We start from the raw sequence: 26033 nt of genomic DNA, 5'->3' as shown, positions 1-26033 counted from the left end.
CAGCACAGTATTCTTGATGATGCTTGTTTTTTTTTCAGCTTTTCATTCTTGTATAAGTCTTATTAGAACTTTATTCATGGTTTACTGGTTATTTCTTCAGGTGGTTCATAAGAGAAAATGGTAGGAAGGTGCTTTAAAACCATTTTTTTTTAACTCCACCATTAATTCTGGTGTCCTCTTAAATATTTAGTTGAAATATGTGGTCACCTTTCTTACAGGTTCGACAAATTGTGCTACATAAATTGTTTCTTCCCCCCCAAAGTAGTGCAATATGAATCGAGTACAAATTTGATGATAAATGCTACTGTGCATATGACCAGTAGCACCACTTTGACCTAAAGATGGGGCTTAACTCTTACTGATTCTTGTACGAATGGTGTACACGAAATGCTTCTGAAACCCCCTGCTGAAGAAACTACAGCTGAGGTTTGCGATGTGGGATTTTTCAGTGCAAGATGAAGTGTTTACCATATAACGTACGTCCACAGAAGAAACAAACTCAAGATGGAGCTGAAACAGAATGCCATTTTTGTACAATACCTCTAGGAGCTCAAAAGCTGGAAAATCGACAGAGGGAAACTCCACATTTTCAATTTGGGATGAACACCAAGGCTTACGAATCAGTTTATTAACTCTTGCAGCACAGGTTTGTTTTTTTTCTCTCCATGTTCTCCCAGGTGTGAGCATGAAAAAAAGTGGCAAGTCACTCTGGTCATTTTTAAGTTTTTTTTATTACAGTAGAATATGAAAAGTACCAACGAATGCATTGCTGATTCTCATACAACCCTGCACAGGTTTGTTTCAGTGCAGAAAGACAATTGTTAAACTTTAAGAAAGTCGTACCCCCCCACCTTTCCCTCATGCCCTAATAATTAATGGCAAACAAAAGACATGCCATACAGAGCCTTTCAAGACATAAAGCAACATGACAAACTAAGAATTCTGTCCTATGACCAGCAGAAAGCATAACATCTTGATTGCAATGAAAAGAAAATTAAACATTTCTTAAAAAGTCAACTTAAAATATTTCCCTTTAGGATTCAAGAACCATCAGGGCCTCTAATTAAGACAACTAGAAAACACAAAAAAAAAACATGCAAGCTAAAATGAAAAAAAAAAAAACAAGCAAAAACGGGATCAGAAACTAGTCAGCCAAAGGTGGCACCAGTTAACTCTTACGAAATGCTTTGACGGACCACCGGCTTGAATAAGCTGAAAAAACACTCTTTCCCCAACTTGAGTACTTCAAGATTACTGTATTTTTCAGTGTTTACTGTGATTGAGTAGCTAAACATCGGCAACTGTTCCGTGCTCTAGTCAGTGTGGCAGTGTGAGAACTGCAGGGCCTGTGAGGTCAAGAGGAAAGGCCCTTGCTATCAAGGATAATATTAAATAAGCATAAAGGTGAAGCAGTTTTCAGATGTGTCCATTTACGGTTCTCTGCCAGTTCTGACTCTGACATATCTCCATGAACAAATCACATTATTCATGCCACAGGGAGTGGGGGGAATAATGATATGAAAATTGCTGTAAGTTTTGATTAAAACCCCCCCACAAAACCACAGTGATGTGCCTTACAGTGAATACAAACTGGAGGCTCCTGGTGGTTTTTCGATGACATGGCTCGCAAGAAGACACTTCACAGGTAACCTGTGTGCTACGTGCATACAGGTGCAACCTAACATTTGAATGGCACCAAAAAAAAATGAGGCACATCAGGAAGCCCCAAATCAAAACGATCTAAAACAAAATAACAGCCTCATAGCATAATATGCAACAGTTTGCTTTTATATGCAATTTGTTTTGTCACAGGCTTTGCGTATTTCCAGGTAACTCAGCCTTACGGGACACCTGGAAAGCAATGCCCTCGTGTTCCCGCCTGTTACCTGCACTGTTCACAAGATCTTTCAGCAGAAGCCCCTCTCCCCCCCCCATCAGAGTCGAGCGGTCTCCGCAACCGAATCCTGAGTCTTCGAGGAGTCACCATCGAAACCTAATAGGTCTGGTTAAGAGCACGTCGTCTTAATAACCTTCTCGCCCCCCAAAAAAAAAAAAATCTGAAAGACTCGTTTCGAGGAAAGGTTAACAAATCTATTGCAAGAAAACAAAACCCCAAAGTAAGAGACTCGACAGCTGTAGCTGTCCAGAATAAAATGGGGGGTCCCTTTGCAATCAGGATGCATAAAGAAAAATTCTCTCTAAAGAAACCCGTTATCATCTCACGAACTCTCTGCGCAGCCAGGAAGCAGTTTTCTACAGTTCATTTCAGTCCATTCCCAGTACAACAGCAATAGAACAATATTTTTTTCTATATATTCAAGTTACACAATAGATATAGTAGTACACAATATATTTCAGTACTGGCCTTGTATTTGCCTGATTCAGTTTAAGGCTGTGCATCGTTTACTTCGCCGTGGTGGAGGCGTCTTCCAAGCTGGAATGAAGAAGCTGCAGCATTAAGCAGGCGCTGCGAGATCGGGGAGAGGAGGCAGAGGTGGGGAAACAGGCTTCGCTCTCTAACCCCTTCCCAGACAGCCCATCCCCTTCCCCCATAATTGTGTTTTCAATATGAAACAATTTATACACTGAAGTCAGATTCTAACATTTACTTGGATTTGCTCAGTGATTCCTGTAACGATGTGCGATGGTACACTCGCAAAAGAAGAAAATCTTCCTCCAGCTCGTAAAAAACGTCATGGCACTCTTTTCACTTTAAGATGACATGGTACCCTTCGCCATTTTCAGCTGCAGCAAGAAAGCAGAATTAGAAACTTCAGTCGCACAAAGCTCAAATGTTACATAACACTAATATACTTGTGCATCTTGCCATGAGTGTTCTACAAATTCATTTTATGGGTAAACGCAACTGAAAATATAATCATAATAATAACAACATCACTTTATTAACCCTTTACAATTTCTTGCATTAGGAATTATCTTTTCGCATACCCCAGCTTGCTCTCCATGGGACACACAGACAGGGAGAGAAGCTTGGGGTCAGAGTTTATTTATACAGCACCCCTGGAGCAGTTGGGGTTCAGGGCCTTGCTCAGGGGCCCAACGGAGTAGGATTCCTCTGCCGGCCGCGGGATTTGAACCGGCAACCTTCCAGTCACAGGCGCAGATCCTGAGCCACAGAGCTACTGCACCGCCCACATTCCACCAAAAGCAGAAAATACACTATCATTGTGAGTAAAACAGATTTTTTTAACGGCAAGTCTTTATTAGACTTAATTCACAACACGTACCCATTTCTGACATTAATCTGGCAACAATAAATTGAACTATAAAAGCAATTAATTGGTTATCAAAAGGCTCAAAGAAATAAACAAATACCTTTTAATGTGCTGACTGAAAAGCAGCTTTCATCTGGAATATTGTATACCATCTATAAAAAAGAAACGTACAGCTTAGCATTACAGAAACAACAGACCTAAAGAACATTTCCATATATGTCATAATACAATAAGGACAGAAATCATTCTCTTAACGATGGGTGAAAATATCATTAGAAAGCTCAAGAAAGAGGAGGCCATGTGGCCCATTACTACTTGGTAGTAAACAGATCTGATGATGTCATCCAGCTGTTTCTTAACGAAACAATATAGCTGGGTATCTTGAGAATAACCCTGGCGCAAGTACAAAAACAGGGATAAGATACACTGTAGCACACAATGGTCTTGTTTGTGTCAGCCTGGCAATGATATTGTAGTGTACTGAACATTTCACTCATACACAAAAGGCCTGGCAACCTACATGTGTGCGATTTAGATAAGATACACACCATTTATGTTGGTTTCAGGATTATTACCAATGTTCTGAAATGTTTTTCACGATGAAGTGGCCAGAACGCACTTGGACTGTGCAGCAGGGGAGTTTCTAAAGGACATTTCGAATCAGATTCTGAGCAAGAACTGGGGTTCAGGCTAGGGTTGTGTGGAAAAACAGCTGTATGACAAGGCGAGCTGTCCCACCCAGGAGTTTAATACATCATAACATGACTGGTTAAATCAATCAAAAAGACCACTCAAAGAAGCAAGGCCAAGACGACGATACCTGATCACTGAGGAGAATGTGTATGCCTGTCGGACCCTGCCTATAAACATGATTGATCTGACTGGGGGAGATGTTGAAGACGGAGGCAATTTTTCTTGTTAGCTCACGTGCAGTCATCTCCTCTAAGTAGAGGGCATGATACACTGGGAATAAAGAATATTAACAGGCTACAGAACCCACATGTTTTTTCAATGACAAGATGACGATACCAAAGGAAAAAAAAAAACAGAAGAAACACACGCATCACTGATTTGCATCAAATGCAACAATTCTAAACACTTTGCTCTCAACATACAGATAGCCAAAAATTAGTCATAAGTAGCCCTGGTGAATATTCTCCTCACTAATGTGCCTTGAAATCGTACCATTGTTTACAGCATGTTTTTAAAACATCCGATGCAGTGCAAACAGGACAGTTGTATACCTTTGCCGCTAGTTGTTGAGACGAATTCCACTAGTTTGAGAACCTGATTGCATGCCCGACCGTAACTCTGCAGCTGAAATGTTTCTCTTTTGCCGTTTTCAGCATGATATGGAGCGCCCCTTATTCCTTCTTCAGCTCTGCCCTCACAGCAGGTCTTAAGGCCATGTAAAAAATAATAACGCTGTGCTAAAGAACAGCCATTACAGGTTGCTTACCATATATTGCACTATTGCTGTGTTCCCCATTTTCAGTCTCATGACAGCCATCCAGCAGCGAAGGCCTTTTAGTCTGAGGTGTTTCCTGACACACATAGACTGTTAACCGAGGCCTGATGGACCTGTAATAAGTCAGAACACATTGTATTAGAGCCACGGCATGGGCTGATGAATCTGTAAAGAAAAACTCAAATTCAAATCTTTTTTTTAGTTCGGGCAAGGCTGGAACTGGGAGACAGGGGTTTGGTTACTGCACAGTGCATATACAAATTTGCAAAAGAACTGAAACGTGTCATCTATTTTAGAACAAGAAGAATGGAATTAAAAAAGCTGAAATTCACAAAGAAGCTAGTTTTACACTGTAAGCAATTGTAACTATTTAAGGTTTTAAACCTAGGAATATCTAACCTTTGCTCAGAACAAAATGTACCAACATAGCAGTACATCACGGATTATTAACTTGCCAATAACTGTTTGCTAGATGCCAAAGCAGTCTAACAGCAGCAGTGAACTAAGCGCTAATAATTTAGAATATTGTACACGATCTGGTCACCGTGTTACAGAGACGTGTACTCTTGAATCAGTCGAGAGAAGAATGACAATATACTTCCCAGGGTTTAAAAGAAGGCCTATTTCTGGCTCGCTAAAAGTACTAACCCTTCTTGAGAACTGAATAGAGAAGATGACAAAGATTTTAAACGTTAAAATTTAAAATTCCTCAAGGGAGTAGACAAGAGTCGGTCCTTTGGATTTCTTCAGAACAAGGAAACAAGAAGACAAAAGGAAGCTAAAGTGAGGCTCATTCACAAAACGCAGAAAAGGAGGTACTTCTTTAAACAGGACTACGGCACAAGTCTGGAACACGCTCCTCAGAGGCATGAACTTTGAGCTGAATGGCTACCTCTTATTTGTAAACTCCCTGATGTACTTAAGCAACACTTTTCAATGAATTCCAGAGTGCTGCAAAACTAGGACAACCGTTTCAACTAGCTGACATCACCAACGCAGCAAACGGATGAGGAAGCCTTTGCAGTTTTTACACTCCTGTCTTCACTACGATGTCTAAAAGCAAATACCATGATTCAACGGGACAAGACTAGTGAAGACCATCACATCAGCTGGCAGCAAGCCGGATTAAGCCATATTACCTTGATTTAAGTGCATTAAACAGTCGAATCCCATCAGCTGGGCCACAAATTTGAACCAGATCCTCTCGTGTCAATTTAAGCAAATCAGATCCTTTAAAAAAATCCAACAAATGAATGTCAGCCTTATAATCCCACAAATTTCACCGCCACATTAAACTATCATAACGCAACACATTTGAAACGCCTCTAAATTATTTTTAATGACATTCTCGAAATTAAATCTGAGTATTCTGATCTATGTTTTCAGTCATTACTGCAATGAGAATACCTCACTTTATACACATAAAAAATAAATAAATTATTTACGCACAGCATTCAGATCATTCTTAGTTCACAGGAATTCATAAGAATAGCAATTATACCTGAGAAGTTTAAAAATAACCTAGTGTATGCAGCAAATCTATTCTTGTGTAGCCACTGCTGACTTTCTTGTATAGAGGCTGTAGGACTAAGTTGCTAGGAGAGAAGGAAAAAGAAAATTAGTTCTCCAGAAAGTGTATAACCATTTTTAGATCCCAATGTGAAAATCCTTACAAATAAAGAACACTCACTTCCATAGCAACGTGGCCAGTCACATCTCCCTGATGATTTGGTGATGAAGAATTACTACGAACAGAAACAAACATTAAAATTAAAATTAAAATTAAACAATACAAACAAAACAGAAATTCATAAACCAGATGCTACGAAATTTCTATCATGATGAAAATTTGTAACAATCTGTTTAGCAGCAACTTGTAAGCCATGCTTCAGCTCTTGAGGAGTGACACACCAATACTTCAATGGTGGACAGGCCTGTATGAAACCAGCTAGGCGCATGTCACTGGTAATAGGTAAGAACACGCTACACGTTTTACTAATAAGATGCGTATTATTAATGTATTTGTCATTCCATCAAATAGCACTCAAGCTGTTTTTCTGTAATAAAGTACTAATGAAAGGTTTGTAGTTTACCCCTAAACTGAAGTGTTACCAAAATGTGCTGAGGATTACCTTTGTAATGTCTGCTATGTTTTTTTAGTGTGATAAAAGCACAGCAACTCTGTGAATTTCAAAGCAATTACACAAAAGGGCAGTTGCTGATGTACCAACTATGCCTCTGTTACCTTAGCCAGATACTAGTAATCTGACATTTTTACAAAAAACGAAAAATTAAACCCAATGTAAAGACTACAGAGATTCATATTTGTAGATATGCTTTCCAGTAAATAAAATCTCCTTCAAAATAGCACGTCTGCTTCTGTTTAGTTACTTTCAGTTTGTACTTCATAACAAGGATTTCAGTGTTGACTGGCGACTAATCAATTTTATGCACAAAACATCTTGAGAAATTAAGTTACTCCCCCCACCCAGGTCAAGACATTTATGGGACTGTTATCATGCACTACACAGCAGCAGCATCAATACTGTGCATTTTAGATGCATCGTAACGCTGCATGCAAACAGGTTCCACCAAAAATATTCAGGTATATCCGATCAGCTGTTTTACCTGCAGCTGATCAGACTGAATAAAAATGTGTAGTGCGATGCAGTACGCTGGCAGTAATTTAAGAAAAACTGCTGTAAAAGAGAAACAACGGTTCATTGGCTAAGAAACTACTGTATACTACAAACCCCATTGTTCTCCGATTTGTGTACCACTTACACAAACATATCCTACAGAAAATTAGTCTGAGGTTCCCCAGACCATTTCCCCAATATGTAGTAACTAACTCTGATGCTTTGCAAGTGGACATGGCTGAAGTGCTCGAGGTGTGTGCCTGAATATGGTCACCTGGTAATGTCAGATAACCAGTTTACAGCATTATGTAAAAAGAGATCTTAATAATGCTGTATTTAATATAATGTAATAATGCATCTGCTACCTAACAGGAACACTCTAATGCCACTGCTTGTAACATCTCATGTCAAACAAACGTTCATCAAATACTGCATTATTCAATATTAATAATAGGAGGTCCAGAGGACAACCTGTTCGGTTTCAAATCATTTGATTTTTATTAAATGCCGCTTGCAAAGATGTTCAGTTTTTTAAAGCGCATTCTTTGCTCTACGAGTGCAGCGTGTACACGCACCACAAACGCGACACTGATGAAAGGCCCGACTGTTACCTGTCTGGGACAGTGTAAGTGTTGTGTGCTGTCGAGGTAAATGCTGGAGAAGCTGTCGGGCTGTTATTCACGTAAGCATTGTCTGGCCAAGGCGAACACTGCAGTACAGAAAACACAAATACCCTGGTTAAAGCAGCACTTCTTGCGCTCATGTATGTGTCTTTAACAAACCATGAATATAATGAAATGCATTGCAAGACGCTCTGTTACAGCTACAGCTCATCACACACTGAGGCTGTCACAGTGAGACTGAAACTCAACTCAAAAGTCAGATGAAAAAACTGCAGTAAAAGAAAGTAGATTTCATACTTTTAGCAAAATAAGCATTCTTCTCTTAATGTTTTCCAATGGCCTCACAAACACCACTAACACTAATCTTGGACCATGGGATGTTCTTATTGAAGGTAAATATGCAGAGGACTATTGCTAACACTGGTTTGTCATACAGCAGACCCTGTCTAGCCCTCAATCAATCCAAGATTAGTGCTAATCAAGATGTGTGAAACCAGCTCTTCATGTAGTTATTTGTTTAAATCTACAGGGCAATCTGGACATGCTGGTCCTGTAATGTGGTGCTGTAGAGTTAAATTAATTCATGTCCCAGCATGAATATGAATCTCGGAATGAATCCTTACCACTGTGTAAGGAAAACACCAAGACGTTGTCGATGCTATCACAGCTTTAGCAAAACTTTCTCGTGCCTTCAAGACAAGTAAATTGTACAAAACGTGTACTCTTATAGAAGAACTACATAATATGCAAGTCATTCCCCTACCAGTTTCAGTGCTATGTTCTACAGTAAATGATGAGGACAATGTGTTTATATGACAATGAACAGTCACAAACTGTGGCTTCTCCTGACTTGTCAATGCCCTTTTTTCCCCTTGAGCTTGAGTTTCCTCTCTTAAAAACAACAGTATAAAAAGATTAGGTTTAAGTAATTCCCCGCTTGATGAAGTTTGCATTCATCGGTGCAATTATCCAAGTGCACTGCTTTAAACCAAAATAACTGGTATGAAAGTAAAAGAACACTTGGTGTACGATGACTGAATTGACTTCGTAGTGTGTACAAATACTTTTCGGCACCACTGAATTTTGAAGTGACAATCGCTGCCACAGATCACAACCATTCAATAAGATACAAGCTGAAGAAAAAAGGGCTTTAACATCCTTACAGGTAACACCAAATTAACACACAAAAACAAAGAGAGCATACCAAAGGAAAACAAAAAGAATTCTCTCTTGTATTCCCAGCACCATTGAGAGTGTTAGATTTAGGAGTGGTTTCACACATCCAGTGAGAGGGGAGTCCAAGAGGCTGCTAAGCGAGGAGTTCCACATGAGGTAGCCAGGCTCAAGACAGGCCTGTTCACAATGGAGTGGCAGAAGCCCTATATCTAACACTTTGAACTCTGCACCACGCGTGAATCTCACAGTTAAAAGGTAAGCAGAAGTCCTTACACTGCCTCGCTTTGCCAGAGAATCGCCACAGTCTGCGGGCAAAGTCCGCTTGCTGGACTTTTTCTGTTCATGTTCAACTGCTTCTTCTATTATAGGCTCAAGCCTCATCTAGACAAACACCAAAGACTAGGATCAATGTTTTAATTACACAGTGAGCACATGTTATGCAGCACCACTTCTCGACTTGGAACAGAATTATCCGAAACCGTTTCTCATGATTATGGTAATCACGGTGATATTAAAGGTGAGCGAATCATCTTTTTCGAGTATTAACCTGATGAGGCTTCGGCCATGCCTACAATCCTTATGTGCCCATAAGTCCAGACTGGCTGTTCATTTTAATTCAACGAGAAAACTATTTTGTTCTCATTCCACCCAAATATTCACAGCATTGAATTTACAAGCAGTGAAAAATGCAACCTTAATTTTTAATGAGGATTATTATGCCATAGTCCAAAGATTGCTTCCAAAGAAGACTTGTCATCTACTGTAACTTAAAAAAACAACGAAGCCTTTGATAAATTTTGACACCTGGAAATAACTTTTAAATCAAATAGTTATTTAAACTTGCTTGAAAAATATTTCAAAATTGAATACTTGAAGACTCAATGAATATATTTTCAATTAAAATGTACTGTATAGGTCACATACATGTTTTTCTGCCCATTTTGCTTTTAAGATTAAGAAACGCTTGTTTTAATGATCGATAACTGCATTAATAGTCCCCTGTCTGAACCTCACAGCTGACAGCTCGGTGTACACACTTTCTGGCCTCGCTGCTTCCTCAAATTATATCTGTTTTTGTATCAGAATCAGTGGCACGCAAAGGCTGCCTAATTCATATTCTACATCTTGGTGAGGACACACTCTTAAAGAGGGTAAGGGTGACAATGTTTTACTTCAAATAATAGTCATTTTAGGGGTTGGAATGATAATTGATTTTTTGAAAGACGTAAAAAAGTGGAAGGGATAATCTCTACAATTAGGGTTTCTGCTCTCAAACTCTAGCCCTGTCCAAGCTCTTGGCTTAGTCTCCTTTGGCTGTTCATTACCTCAGACAGGATGGTTGTGTCATACGAAGGCTGGTACTTTTCTTTCTCCTGTGCGGTCCTCTTCTCCATCTTTTCTCGGTCGGTTTTCTGCTTCCTGTCCGCTCCTTTTGGCTATTCAGTCAGATTGAGGAATGGGAGAGTCACGCCGTGTGCACACTGAAGACACTTCGCTGGCTTGCGCGTACCACTGCCACCCCTCACTAGACCCTCCCCCCCGCTCGAAAACGACATCGCAGAACACAGTCAGATACAGGATTAAACAAGCACTTAACATGGCAAGTAAACCTTTGCTTTTCATAGCCACCAAGCTTAAAATGTTATTTGAGTGTTGTTAATCTTGTTAAAAGCGCCTTGAATTAATCATAAAACTGTTAAAAGCGCTCCCTCCCACTGACTCGCACCCTTCTGCAGCTTGCAGCTGAGCTGGTTTCTGGTTCTCAAGTGCGGCTGTAGAGTGCTACAGAACGGGCCCACTTTCTCACATGTAACAAACAGGCTGTATCCAGCGGAAAGGATGGCAAGAGGGACGTGCGAATTGCACTGTGGTCCTTAGCAGACCGAGGGAATCGCACTAGAAGCGTGCAGCCGTTTCTAACAAGACCCCGCAGAACTGAGGGTGTTTTTTTCCCCTTGAACAATCCAGGCTGGGGGAAACTGTTACCTTAAAAACCTTGATTTGGCAGCTGGCAGAGTGAAGGTGATCGGTGTACTCTCCACTCTCGTTCTGCTTGAAAGTGTCGATTTGAATCCGAAAAGGCACGCCCTTTTCCCCACCATGCTTCCTGGGAGTAAACTCTGTGCTAATGCAGTGCACCTGTAAAAAGAGGTCAAGTGTTAACTTCCTATTTAAAACAGCTGAGGTGTCAATAGTTCTTAGAGACAGTCTGGTACCTTGCCAGCAAAGCAAGTCTAAAATGTATTTTTGAAGGAGCTCAGATTAGAGCCTCATCCACATACTTGGGAAGCCTGTTCCAGACACCCACAACTCTTTGTGAAGAAGCGGTTTCTATGCTGTCCTAAACGAACTCCTTTAGTTCACAGGTCTGAGCCCATTCCTTGTTTCATTAGAGTGTAAAACAGACTTGTCGATACCTACTGAGATTTTTAGAGGGATCAAACCTCCTCCCATTTCCCAGACCAGGGGAGGCTGGTTTCTGTCTGGGGAGGTCCCCAGAAACAAAGCAAAGTATTCTACTACCAGTTATAGCAGCGTGTGTAAAATCAGCAGTCTCACACTGCGAATCGCCTCTGACAACACTTCTAGAAAATGCTGAGAGCCTCTGTTCTAGACTGAGGGGATCTGAGGTCCTTTACCCTCACTTTTCTGATCTAAATCTGACAATCCTCTCGGGCCAGGAAAGAATTCTTCTTGTTCGTCTTTAAGCTCTTTTCAAGGAGATCACATCCTTTTTGGAATACGGTAAAGGAAAAGAAGACAATATTCCAAATGAGGTGTGGGAAGCGAGTTGTAAAAGGCTGGAGCACAGTGTCGCTTGATTCAGCATTCTGTCTGGTTTTGGTGCCTGTCCCACAATGTCTTAACGAATACGGAAGAATCTACATAAAGACCCAAACCTTTCCAAACCCACACTGGCGGCCTCTTAAAACGCCTTCGAGTCGAAACACCACTTTCCTTTCCTACCACTAGAGGTCACCACTGCTTTAACCAAACTTTAACCACACGGAAGGACAGACTGAAAATAATTCTCTCACCTCAATACAGCCTTGTGTGCACTGCACGCTGAGCGCCAGCCAAATATGCCAGCAATCATCATTATAGAGAGATATGTGCGTCTACTCTACACTGAACAAAAAAACAACTTTGCATCGAGGCTGAGAAAGGATAGGGCTGTGCAAAGACGAATCTGGAAGACAAGCCATGCCACAAAGGATAACAAAAGTATTTAAACAGGAAAAAAACACTGTATCCCATTAACCCGGACAGATTCCAACATTGCCGAGACGTGTCTCTGAATGGGGATTTGCTATATTGGCTTCATATCTCTCCTTCCTGACAGGAGGTCTTGCTTCGAGACAGAAAGAACAGGCTATTCTTTGGTTATTTTAAGCCTTGAGAAACGGATGCCTGTGAGTTCGACAAATAATTTTTGGAATGATCAACTGATTAAGACCAAAAAAAAAGTTAGGTGTGTAGTTATTCCAAGTCCTTTATTCAATTAAGTGAGCGCCGAGGCAGAATGAGAAGCACACCTCACTGGGAGAGAGGGCAACACATTTTTAGTTACATCTGCAGTGTACAAAACCAATGACTGTAAAGGGGAAGGCGGCTGGAAAATGAACCCCAAGACCAGATATACCTGGACAAAGACTGAAGCGCGCTTCGAGAGGTCCCACAGGAACTCTGCAGCGTTGAGCTGAGTGGGGTTCGTTCTCGGGTCGATAATGCCGACAGACATTGGGATATCTGGTCAAGAAGAGAAGAAGAGAAGAAGAACCTGTTTAGCGAAGCGGGTGACTGATGACAACAGCTTTAGTAAGCAGACAGGTTCCCTAAAGGTGAACATTCAGTCAAGCACAAAAACCATTGTGGAAAGTTCAATGTTTTTTATTTTATTCTTTCAAAAAACTTGACATCACCCTTAGCGTGGCCCATTCTGTCACTGCCCTCAGGAATAGCCCAGGAGCACTGAGGCACCCACCCTGTCTTACACAGGTAAATGGAAGCTGGCTGCGGGTGGTCAGACTATGTTCGGCACGTGATATTTTCATCAGTTGAGGGAAGAGAAACCAGTTGCAAAGACTTGATTTCCCCCCCCCCACAGGAATGAAGAACAATTTTTCTAATCGCAAAGAACTCGGTGCTTTTCGCAGGACTTAACTTCGCAATAAAAAACAGAACCGCACCACGATTTAAGGTGTCGAACGCAGCTCTGAACATTTTCAAAAAGCAAAAAAAAAAATTCTCAAAAAGGAACTGTTGTGATGCCGCAGGATGACATCGGTAGAAGGTAATTTTCACTATAAACTTTTTGTTTAAAGAGACTTCTGATAAAGACAGCTGTCTAAAAACAGCGTTGAGATTTACATTTACCGACAGCCGATTTGAAACGCCAGTGCACAAGAGCTCAACTGTAAGGAAAAGCATCCATGCGAGGAGGAGGAACTTGAGATAACTGGCTCGGGGCTGGTTTGCTCGTTTCATACCGATGTCCAGGAGCCGGTCTCCGGGGCGGTTCCACCTCCAGCCCTCCAGCTGCTGGTGCTCCATGTACTGCAGTCTGCGATCGTGGAACACCACTCGGACTATGCTCTACAGAACAAGAGAGCACCCAGCTCAGGACACCAAGCGAACGCGTGGGGATGTTTCCCTGCTGGTATCAATGCATAACTGCGAACCCTCTTCTAAGGAAACAGTCTTGACTTTATGCAGAAGCCCCGTTCAAAATGTATCAAGACATACAAACCAGGGCATCCCACAGTCTTAAAGCCAACAGCTGACATCCCTGCATTTAACTGAATCCAGGATTATGCACAGTTCCATAACATGGAAAATACTGGTAGTATTCTTATTTAATTATAATTTCTTACACTTATATTGCGCTTTTCTGGACACTCCATTCATTGTACATCAGCGAGTATTAAGGAAGACGTTTAAAAACCAAAAATCAATATTCTACAAAAGGCGGCCCCGGGCTTATTTTAACAACCCTCGTTGGAAAACAGACTGGCAGCGAACTAGCCTGCGTATTCCGCTGGAGCCTTGGAGTTCCGCATCCACTCACTCAGGATAAACACAACAGAGGTACGGAAGATAAAAGGACCTACCTTTACAGTCTTATTGTTGAGTTCTGGCAAGTCCCCCACCTTCCGGTTGTCGAGCATTCGGATTTCATAAGACTGACCTTAAGGGGAGGGGGAGGAAAATGTTAAACGAGAGCCGTATTTCTTTTACTGCAGTGTAACCACGCCAAAAGGATTCACAAGAAATTGAGCTTGTGCAGAAGAATGTGGGATCTGGGTAATTCACAGGTAAATCCCGATAGCCTAACCTGCACTTCCAGCGGAAACCCTGACCCTCTCGGAGGCGCTCACCTTGGTTAAGGTAGGTGAGCGTTTCGTCATGCAGTTTGATGGCAGGAGAGGTGGAGGCACACAGCACGTACTGGAATGGAGGGTTTTTGGTCTCATTTTCCGGGGGAAGGTTTGCATCTTCCTGCTTGAATATAGGCAGTGCCAGGACATCACTGGGCAGAAGAGAGAGAGAGCAAATGTTTATTTTCCTTTACAGGTGGAATGAAACCACACACAAAGCATGCACAGCAAAAGGAAAAGTTATGTCAGCAAGAGGTTTTAATTAAGTAGTTAAAATAGGCTGGTTTCCCCCTCAAACATTCAATTATAAACAAGATTCTTGCACGACAGCTTCTCGAGCTAGCAGAATGTCACAGTATTCGTTACACTCAATTATATTTGTATGAATACTCTTATTGCAGTAGATGAACTTCCAACTTTCTGATCGCCATTGTAATTCAAACCTAGCACTGATTTTAGAATGCATGAAGAACAATACCCCTGCAATCAGCAACTAAATGTTTTATATTCAGTCTTAATTGGAGGTCCACTACATGGGACACAAGCTATTGCATTTCTGCCGAGCAGAACTCCTTGCATTGTCAAGTCATAAATAAAAGGCTTCACTATTGTTTAACACTGTTTCGTGTCATCTAGTTTAGGACTTAAATAGTAGAGGAGACCAATATTTCACATACTTAAAATGAGGGAAAAAAAAACCTCCTCTATAGTCATGAAAGAATCCAAGCGTCGCCTTGCTGCTTCTTTGTTCCTGGCACAGTTCAGGGGTCATATAATAAACATCTACAGCACTTAAAACAATTCTAATATACAACCACCTACATGTGCCCTTGCACTAAGTGCAAAGCTTAATTTGCTTCTTTGCTAAATTGAATTAAAAAAAACTTATCTAATCATTTCAGAATAGGGAATGATAATCAGCCTTAAGTATTTCACAAACAGTTCAGTTCACCAATGTTTGCAACAGTTTGACACTATTTACTTACGAAGTTAATTACTTAAGTAGTGCCAAACTGTTGCAAATATTTGTGAACTGTGCTGAAGAAGAAACACTTAAGGGTAATTACCATTCTCTGTTTTAATGTACTGTTATTCTGTACTGTGCTGTTTTTAAGAGCAATTTATTATATAAATACTTTTAGGAACTAGATTATTTCTTATGCTAAATGAGGTTTAAAACCATTTGTCGGGTGCAGGTCACATTTGAGCATAGCTACAGTATTTTAAAGGGCATTTATAAAATACAAATATGCAGCGTAATTTACTCAAAAGAAAAAGAATATTAAGGCTGTTAACAAACAGGTTATTCTTATACAGTGCGTTGCAGAAGTATTCACCCCCTTCTGAGGAAATGTTGTCCAGTACCGATCAAATTTTGACAACTTCAGATTTTCGCGTTTCTGAGACATCAAGTTATCACTGACGAGACAATCTACTTTTGTTCTTGAGCACAACGTTTCATGAACTTCCGGCTGTCTCTGTGAAGGATACTGGGGTACTGAATCATTTCTCGAGTTGCACGGGATAACGGTTATCTGCGTGTGCTTTCTGCATTTCCCCCCCAAAGGAATCCTGCAATCAATCGATTATTCGTGCTGCTAAAGCTTTACGCAGGTTTATTTGCCTCTTGAACAAATGAAAACCAAGACTGACAGAAATTGTTGCTTGAGCTCAACTCCCCCACCCCAGTTAAACACATGAAGAAAATGCAGCAATTAGATCCTCAGGGGTTGAAAAGGATCTGGTTTGCTACTGACAAAGGAAGACAGCTGCCCTGCCCTCAAACTCTTCACCCCACACAGCGGACGTGAAGAGTGAATCAGACACTCCAGATTACAGAGGAGAGCCATCACGGGACACTCCGGGGTCCAACGCCAACATCCTTAGCAACGCCGGCCTATCTGGGTCTTGAGTTTGTTTATACTTTTAACCGCGGACGGCGGACGCTAGGAGGGAGGAGACACCATTCTTATGCATCTTCTTGTGAAGGCAGTGGGGGGGGGGGGGGAGGCCAGAGACCATGGATGTGGCCCAGTTCCAGGACCTGTTTATCCTTCTGCAGCCTCCTTCCTGCTGCTGCAGCGCCAGCAGACGATCACCCTCCGCAGGCTGGAGACCCTCTCCTCTGCCACCCATTGCCAAAGCAAGTCTCCCCTCCCGCTGCCACACACCGCCTGACAGCTACATACTGCACAACCTGGCCGGCAGTGCTGATGACCCCCTGCCTAATTTTCCTCGACCTGCAGGATTTTTCCTCGACCATTCACAGCTACTGTATTCCATCCACTGAGGTGCGCCTTTCACACTCCACAGCTCGCGTTTATAATAAGTGACGTAACACAACGCTGTAAAGGCTACAAACCTAGAACTGCAATCATGTTCCGGGCAGATGAGTAGACTTAAACAGTAACTATATAATAATAGATGCCAACATAGACAGCACACACTGCGCATTTTAATATAGTTGGCTTATGTTACCTTCAGTTCTCCAATTACAGATTCCATCAATTTTCTGGCTACAATACAGATAATTCTGAATTTGACTCTCAGAGAGTGGCACAACTAACCAGTTTTCTTATAACATGTTACCTTTCAAAAAGTACAAAGACATTTGCACTTTTGAGAATAAACATTGTTTTGGGCCAAAAAAATGCAGACTTACAAAACAGCGAATGAAAGAGAAGCACTAACATCACAGTTAAGAGGCAGCAAATGTGATGAAGAATGCATTCACTTCTTCCTAAATGGGATTATAGAAACATGATTAGACCAGAAAATACAGTCCCTTTTCAACGCTACAAATGTAGTACAGATCTGCCACTCCATCGTTAATTATACACTAAATATGTGCAAGACTAATGGAGAAAATGTCTGCAAAAGGTGTAACTGTAGCTCAGCGGGCAGAAAGGTTTATACCTCCTGACGAATGTCACACGAATTGTAAGTTGAAGAAAACATTCTTCTACATGAATTCCCAAGAAAGACCTCAATGCAGCAAATGCTCATAAGCACAAGCACCACGTGCTGTTATCTATTTCCAAGCTGGAAGCTCGGCTTCCTCTGGACCTGCCTCTGCTTCCTAAAAAAAATAAACTGCTGATCCACGCAGTACTTCTGTTACAGTGCGTGACTTTCTGCTCTGCGCATCCCAGTAATTTGCTCCCAGAGCTGTGCTGGCAGCACTTTGGAGATGACATGCTGTTCCGGACCAGGTCTCCGGTGCAGACAGTGCGTCTGCGTCGAGAGGACCGACGACTGGAGACAGCGAGGGAGAGAAGAAGAAGATGGGCAACATCTTGAGAACCCTGCAGTAACGCTCGTCTGAGAAACGCCTTCAAAAACGACAGGCAGGGCGACAGTGGAAGGAAAGCAATATCCTTCCGGCTTCATCATGTGAAACGCTGGGCCTACACCCTAGCAGAGTGTTAACTTTTGTTACTGAACTATAGAAAACTTGTCTATGACAACTAGTTTGACCTGCATATCCCGGAGCTACATGTGGCGAAAATAAAGTAAGGCAACAAAGCAAAAGATTTTTATTTTTAAATAACATCATTTGTTAATTTGCAGAAGGTTTTCAATTGTCTATTCGTCATAATAACACTTACACAATTACTCAGCAGATGAATGGCTTCACAATCTGTTGCTTATGTTGTAAGGACAAGACCAGTCTGTCACTTATTTTGATACATTTGGCCATTTCCTAGGAAAATTTGCAGTTGACCTAGGTTTCAAGAACAACATCATCTTATCAAACGCCACACTTTTTTGCTTTCACCTAAAGGCTCTCCCATAGTAGGGTGATAGCACTATCTTTCCTGTGTCGCTTTTCTGAGCTGCTGGGTTTTCTTCACATTACATCACATTACCCGTGAAATCTGTAACTACTATGATGTTTTAAAGCAGTATATTCGAAGTGTGCTGAAATATGCATGATATGCTGATGAAAAACCACTAAAAAACACATTTCACTAAAACCGGTAAACAGAAATTAAATTCTGGTGATGGCTTTATGGGCATGTCTTCAGTGTTCATAGAAAGCAGCGCATTGTAGCTTTATTGTAGCTTTTTTTTATTACAAAGCCAGCATCACTTTGCAATGCAAACCTGTTGACGACAATAATTCACTGAAGAGGTCAGTGAGAAACCACGTGAAGACCTCATGTAAATCACATCTGTTTGTCTTGGAACGACACCAGTTCATACATTCGCAGAAGTCAATTCTTCTGCTGGAAATTAAAAAAAGTAAACATCTTATTGAAGTGTAGGAATCCTCAAACCCCACAGGAAAACTCATCATGAAATCCAGCCTAGCTAAATCCCAGGTCGGAACTGGAGTGACCGTTCTTTAAATAAGCTGCCCATGTAAGGCCAGCCAGTTCCAAGATTCCCAACAACTTCAAATAAAAATGTCTCCTCAATCAACCCAAAGGCTGATACTTTTTAAACCACATTCTTTCGCTTTAGATGCTAAGCCTGTGACAGGAAAACAAACCAACCCATGTTTGTTTTTAGTACTGTACATGAGGCTCTGGGTTTTAGTCTCCTGCTTTAGGGAACAGCTCTCCAGAAGAGAGAGTTGTTTTTTTCCTCTGTGGACCACATGCATGTTGATTCTTTACTCTGCCAGGGATAGCATCCATATCTAATCCAAGATGCAGTTGCCAAGTGACCTCCCCACCTTAGCGATGCGTCTACCCAACGTAATTTAACAGTTTAAGGGGGAGGTTAAAATATTTAACAAAATCATGAGTATAATTACATTAAAAACAAAACTGTGAGATTACAGGAAATTGTTTTACCAAATCCAATGTTAAGAGATTACGCTTACAACCAAAGTCATTAAACCTGCAACACCCACATAGTTCCAAGACCAAAAGTCAATTCATTAAATGGCACTGGTACTTAATCTTTGTCTTTCATAGACATTTTAATGGAGTCCTTTATAACATGCTGATCAGAAGCAGTGTCTGGCCTAATGTTTTTCCTTCTTTATGCAGAAACCATTCTAATTTTCAACTGAAACCAAAACCATTTAAGATACCAGTTCATACCGACAGGTGAGTGTGTATTTTGGACTTTTAGCTTTAGTGGTGTGTAGAGAGAACCCAGTGGTGTTCATGGTGAGGAACATCTGGCAGTGAGTCTATTAGATTTGTCTGCTAAATCATTCGGGACTATAACACTTCACATGGGCTGCTCATACATAATTCAGGCTGTTGACAACTCGGAATGAGATCTAAAATTTGCTAAATGACAAACTTGGCTTCATCTCACACGGACTAGGCTGAATTAAGGGCCAAAGCTGTGAAAATGTCCAAAAACAAATTTCAAAGAAAAGTTTGGAGTACACCGTTGATGCATATAAATCCTCCTTGTAAACCATTTAAGACGAAAGGTATCTGGAATCTTTACTGCCTCTTCCAAACTGCTTCTGGGGGGATTATTGGTGCGATACCTATAAATAACACTCCCCAAGGAGTTCAGCACCTGGTGTCTAGACACACCCAAACCACAGTCCCTGGACTGTTCCCAACAGACTACAACGCAGGAACATGAGAACGTCTATCCTAGGGGCAAACAAACTGCAAGGAAGAAAATCGCCACATGGTTCATGAAAATGACAAGCATGACTCAATAAAGCACCTCCAGTCACTTTTGTTCTGTTCGAACCGCCCACATGGGAACTATGAATCTGTCGACACACAGCCTAACCACCTCTGTGAGTGCAGTTGTGATAACGGGGCAGAGGGATTCCGATACCAGAAGAAATCTTTTCAGGGGTGCAGACAAGGCTTGGAGGGCTATTTTCAAGAGGATTTTTTTTTTTACTGCCGGCTGTATTTCTGTGCACTAAAGACCAGCTCAATGACTGCTGTGGAGCCTGCAGCTCAGTTATAAAGACACAGTTAAGAGAACAAGGAAAGGTTTATTCCACGCCGAGAAGCACAGAAAGGAAACACGACGTGTGTGTGGGGGGCTGTGGAGCCTTCTTCGGGTCTTCCATTAAAGAACAGATGCCATCCGCAACTAGATCTGCAGTGTGCAACTTGGCCCTTCCTAAGGAAAATAAGGGCACCCCGTTTGGCTTGGCACCCACAAAAACTGCAGCCAATTCGTATAACATATAACGTTGATCAGGGTCGTTAGGAGAGTAGATAACCGATTATGTCTTTTTCATATATCTATACACATTAACTCTCGAGAATGAACTCAGGCTTCAGAATGAACCTTTCATTTTCGCAAAGGAGCCTGGCACAAGCATCCAAAGCATTCGGGTGGGACAAAATATATCTATATATCGATATATATGTTCCAGCTTGCCCTGTGAAATGAACGAACCTACAGATCCTTCCCCCGGGCTCATCACAAGCGATACACGGAGACACGATGCCCGGCAGTTCAGCACTCCCGACGCGTTTGTTTCAGAGCCCTTGCTGGTGGTCGGCTGTGCACCTCCAGCCTGTCCTATACGATGTGCGAGGGGGAAGGAGACCCTCCGACACGAAACTTGCATTCACCCACCGACCTCGACACAGCAAACACGATGAAAGGACCCCCCCGCCTTAATAAAGCGACGCACAGGGATGAAGAGGGACCGTGCAGGAAAGGGAGGTGTCTGACCTCATGCTGTAGGCGCCAGCCCCCAGTTCTTGCCCGATCCCGGAAAGACTGGAGTCGAAGTCGTGCACCAGGCCGGACTCGATGGCGGCATCGTCCATCTTCAGGACCCAGGCCATCGCCCCCAGCTCCTTCTCCTCCGGGTCTGAACCTGCGGGCTCCACCGTGGCCGCAGACGTCGCGCCGGGCGGCCGGGGAGGATGAGGAGGAGGAGGAGGAGGGCGGTGTTACGTCAGGCGGGGGAGGCCAGCGACCCGCACGATAGCGTACCCTCTAGTCACGACCATCGTTTAAAAGGCGGAGGGCGGGGGTCGTCAAAACGCGCCCGGGGCCGAGCATTAAGAGCGTGTCTCGGTGGTGCAAAGAAAAATGAAACCATTTAAAAAAAAAAGGAGGAGGAAGAGGAGAAGCAGCCTTCCTGGTTCAGGCCAAAACAAAGCGGCACACCATGGCCGGGTTAAGTGCAGGGTGAGGCCTTGCGGAGAGAAAGCGGCGCACACAGCAGCCGGGGATCGCCCAAGGGCTGGACGCCGGCTCCCAGGCACAGCCCTATGCGCGCCTGGCCCCGTCTCTCCTCCGAGACCCCTCTCCTCCCTTTCTCATCGCGACCTCGGCCACAGCGGGGTGGTCTGGCCGCCCTGGGCCGGCTGTGCGCGGCGCCAGAAAGGGACAAAAAAAATATATTTCAAAACTAGAAAAAAAGGGCGTATTTCCCCGCCGGTGCTCGGCTAGGCTTCCTTTAACCCGCGGAGAGAAACCGTCGCGGCTCCACACACAACACCAACATGGCCTCCCACGCTCTTCTGCAAAAAAAAAAAAAAGCCCCCTTCAGTTCCGACACCAGCCGCGGGGCGGTGAGGCCCGCCGCCGCGATGACCAATCAGCAAGAGCGCCCCGCTCGCGTGGCAAACCCCTCCCGCCAATAGAAAGTCTCCGAGGGAGGGGGAGGCCCTTCGCGGTAATTGGCTCCGGATTCAACCGCCCTTTGAAAGACGCGAGTGTAGCCCAATCACAGAAGAGAGGGGCGGGGTGCGAGCGCGTCTCATTGGCTGGACCCTCCGGGCATGTTCTTCGGGATAGGCTTGTCTTCGGTTGTTAGGGCAGCAGGCGGCCAATAGCCGTTTTCAACGACTGTTTTTTTTTTTAACTTACGCCCCCTCTGCGCAGGTCGGCTGTGATGGTGATGGTACTGTGAAGTAGTGCCTTTTTCTTGACTCTTTTTTTCCTACCAAAAATCTAACCCTAAGCGTTTTGAAAGGTTGAAACTAAAATAAAAAGGGGAGGGGGACCCCCTTATCAAACGTTTCCGTTTTTGTTCAGTTGATTCTCCATAACAATTAAATTCCGGCCCAAACAGCAGGGTCCCCTGGGAAAGACCAGTGAGACAGTGGCCGGTTCAAGTCCTTTTCAAGTCCGTATAAAAAACACGTTTGCCCTGCTTCAAAGTAGACATGTCGCGCCTTTGTAGCGTGACAAACATCTAACTGGGAGGGACCGACCTAAAAATGGTGATGCACGCCCCCAAAACTATCTTATAATAATATTGTCGGAAGACAAACGTCAGCTGCGCAGCATAAAGCTGTTCTTCGTGTACAACACTGCCACCTTCTGAGTCAACTAGCGCCAGCTACAGCACATAAAACGGCACAATTTACAGCCAGGCTGGTTTTCGACTAAAACAGGGATTTGGTTTTCGTGTCCCTCGCTGTCTTCCAGTTCTCGTCTCCTGGGAGACGATGCTTTCTGACTCCTTGCTCCGTGATCTCCTTGCCTATGTTCAGATCGTACAAGTCAGTCAACACTTTGAAACCCTGCCTTAAACACGACTTTTTGCACGCTAGGCTTCAGTTATAGTTTACGGTATTCATCGGCGACGTACACGTGTCTCTTAATGGGTTTTCGCTCTGCCTTGTTTGGTAGTGAATCGAAAATAAATAAGGAAAACGCAACAGAGAAATTATTCATGATTTACTTTTCCTATGGAGTAAAATGACCATGCATATCCATGCATATCCATCGTAGTGCCCATAATTGACAGGACACACTCTTTTTCTCGACTACGGATCGTGCTAATGTCGTGATGCCACAAAACGTTGGTGTTGTTAGCTCCATTCCTCCCTTCGCTCAAGAACACAACAGATAATTCACCCATCCGTTTTCATTTACTGCTTAGTCCTACAGCCTCGGAGCCGCAGCCTAACCCTGCAGTCTGGGAAGGACGATAGTTATTCACAATCAATGATTAATAATAATAATAATAATAATAATAATAATAATAATAATAATAATCTAGGACCAGCAACAATGACTATTAAGATCACGCTTCCCGGTGGATATACCAGATGTACGGTAGACTCTCTTTCAGGTTAATTTATGGACACTCCACTCAAAGCGCTTTACAGGTAATGGGGACTCCCCTCCACCACCCCCAATGTGCAGCATCCACCTGGTAATGTTTGCTGTCACCGAGGCAAAATGAAATCTCAGCAGCCACATCTTCAACAACACAACAGCTCCGGGGTTTTACGCAAATCTCTCATCTGTAGAGCTGTGTGAAATCAAATACCACACTAATCCACTTCCAGGATATCCTCACCACATCCAATAACAGCATGCTTCATTATCAAGACACAGCTCCACTTTAAGCCATAATGCTTAATGTTCATCCCCCCGAGAGCTAAAGAAGTTTCATTTGTTTTCAGTTGTCATTTGCCTTGGACGCTTTATGACAAAACCCTAAGAAACGACCTGCACAGTTCAGTAAGTAGCTGCAGCCGCCATTTCTTCCCAAGCCCGAGCGCGAATAATTCTCTCCGTTTTGCAGAGAAATCCTACAAGCCGAAGCCATCCAAAACCGTTTCTGGGGGGAACAGCGGAAAACGTTTCGCAAGGGACAGGTTCAGGAAAATGGTTTTAAAACGCCTAATGCTGAATACAGTGACTACAAGTGACAACAAGTCTCAGGTACAGTCGAGAGTAAAAGTCAGCCACCCCAATAAAGCAAGTGCAGGCGGACTACAGTAGCTGGACCAAATGGCCTCTTCTTGTTTGTATCATTTCTTGATATTCTCAGGAGACAGTGGGGCTCTGCGGAGCAGGTCGTCTTGGCAACTGTGGACCGGGGTGCAGAGCCGTTTGTCACCATGCACACATTTCAGCCTCTGCAGGGAGAGCAGAAATGTCGGGTACTTGGCTGTCTCAGCCTGCCGTGCCTTCAGAATACAGTTCCCTGGGGTGAACATTTTGAAAACCCCCCTTTTTGCGCAAGCATCACTATGCAATGTATAAGCTCCCCCCGGGCGCATTTACTATTTTAATCAGGATAGCTAGTATTTGCGCAACAAGGGTTAAAGCATCTTAATGTCGGTGTTTGTTTTTTTTTTTGTTCTCTCCGTTTTCGAAATGTCCTTGTTATGATGATCAATATTATTTTATTTACTGTCCTTTTGGCGTCGTTTCCGCCTCCGGCGGTGTTGTGGCCCGCAAAGTGAATCCCACGGGTCCCGCCCCAGAGGGACGGTGCAATTTAAAATCAGACCTCCCCGTGGTCCCTGGTTGTTTCAAAGCTTGGTGATTTCAGATGGAAATCGCTACGTCTGGGAAGTGTTTTAATGGGATACCATTTCCCCCCCGTTAAGTACCGTGATATACATGCGACATTCAATGTACATACTGTATTATAACACTGAGTGGTATTTTCTAACGTTAAGGATGCTTAAAATGTTTATGGAAATGTTTATGCAGTAAGAGAAAAACTACTGCAAATATCACACTGATTACTGACCGCAATGTCCTTAGATGAACTCTGCTAACTGGCAGCTCAGAATAGCTTGTCGCGGTACATTTGCTTCAGTCGTTCACAGGCGTTAACCCCTGCGTGTCAACACATCCCACAAGCGTTCAAGCTTGTTCAGACCCGCTAGGGACATCCGTATTTGTTGGGATAATTGCGAATGTGCTTTCCGTGGCAAGGTTTTTTAAGGGCCTTTTAATTGCATGCGACAGACATGACTCCGTCCTTCAAAACGGCGTTTAAACGTCAACGATCTTAGAAGTTAATTTTCCCGTGTTTGTTTCGACAAGACTTCAGACGAGTCTAATTTAAAATCTGAACTTTTCACTAAGCTTAGCACTCATCCTAAAGTTGTAACTTTAGGTTACTGATGCCGTAACTGCAGCATGAATATATGAATCGGCAACAACGTTGTTCACTGTTTATATAAATATTATATTATGTATGTCTATCACTTCTAGGTTTATTAAAGTGTCTTAGATATACTGCAGTTGAACTTTTTTTAGTGAATGAACTCATTTATGACAAAGGACGTGATTGCTAATTAAACTCCTGTGTATAAGAGCTATTGCTGTCAATGTCAAGTTAAACACATCCAGCTACTGTTATCTATATTCGGGTAAAAGGTTTTTATTAATTTTGTTAAAGCAAAAGCAGTATATAAGAGCGATCAAGGTAAGCAGATATAAACTATAGCGCAAAGCAAATCTACGGTATTTTTCACACCTTGTAAACATACGGCATTTGCAAAGATTAATTACGAAACCTTCCTATGTTAACTTGAACTGCACTCAAAATTACAGGTCAGGGCAAAAATGTGTGTCTCCGCTCAGAGCGCTTGTAATGCAGGTGGAAATTTATTGTGCCTTGCCGTGAAGCGCGACACCTGGGAGAGTACCAAGTCGATGAAGCTTTAAAAATACACCGTGCCGCCTTCTTACCGCACGTAGCTGTTGCCGGCATACTGCTGCTGGTGGTGGAAGAGCTCTGTGTGAGACTGCCAGAAGAGCATTTTCAAGCCAGGTGCAGATCCTTACTCTTCAGCTGTCTGGCAGCAGCCGGAAACACGTCTCAATCATTTACCAACGCGATTTCTCTT

At 42.8% G+C, this 26033-nt stretch overlaps 1 protein-coding gene across 5 annotated transcripts; it reads right to left on the bottom strand.

Moving 5' to 3' along the window:
* Positions 1-712: 712 nt before the first annotated feature.
* On the bottom strand, positions 713-26033 carry ubp1 (upstream binding protein 1). 5 transcript variants are annotated; one of them, XM_088602026.1, is made up of 16 exons: positions 25876-26033; positions 14521-14672; positions 14254-14330; positions 13633-13738; positions 12786-12892; positions 11129-11281; positions 10468-10578; positions 9416-9523; positions 7955-8052; positions 6395-6449; positions 6206-6299; positions 5844-5934; positions 4696-4817; positions 4057-4199; positions 3337-3388; positions 713-2745 (listed from the first exon to the last, which is right to left on the bottom strand). In XM_088602026.1, the coding sequence occupies exons 1-16, from the start codon at positions 25944-25946 to the stop codon at positions 2708-2710; spliced, it is 1578 nt and encodes a 525-aa protein (XP_088458152.1). In that variant the 5' UTR covers positions 25947-26033; the 3' UTR covers positions 713-2707. The 5 variants fall into 5 exon arrangements, with proteins under 5 accessions (XP_088458152.1, XP_088458151.1, XP_088458153.1 ...); XM_088602025.1 differs by lacking the exon at positions 25876-26033 and adding an exon at positions 21145-21944; XM_088602027.1 differs by lacking the exon at positions 25876-26033 and adding an exon at positions 17183-17260.

The sequence above is a fragment of the Lepisosteus platostomus genome, chromosome 12 (genome assembly GCF_059453375.1).
Source record: "Lepisosteus platostomus isolate fLepPlt1 chromosome 12, fLepPlt1.hap1, whole genome shotgun sequence".
Taxonomy (NCBI): domain Eukaryota; kingdom Metazoa; phylum Chordata; class Actinopteri; order Semionotiformes; family Lepisosteidae; genus Lepisosteus; species Lepisosteus platostomus.
Note: the sequence above shows the minus strand (reverse complement) of the source record. Positions and strands in the feature narration are given on the sequence as shown.

What these genes read in the sequence shown, in the direction of transcription:
- ubp1 (XM_088602025.1), bottom strand. Translation starts at nt 21,260, where the DNA reads ATGGCCTGGGTCCTGAAGATGGACGATGCCGCCATCGAGTCCGGCCTG. An exon ending in TCAACAATAAGACTGTAAAG is followed by an intron (nt 13,739 to 14,253) that starts GTAGGTCCTTTT and finishes CTTGTTCTGTAG; the next exon opens with AGCATAGTCCGAGTGGTGTT. An exon ending in CAGCAATAGTGCAATATATG is followed by an intron (nt 4,200 to 4,695) that starts GTAAGCAACCTG and finishes CTTTATTCCCAG; the next exon opens with TGTATCATGCCCTCTACTTA.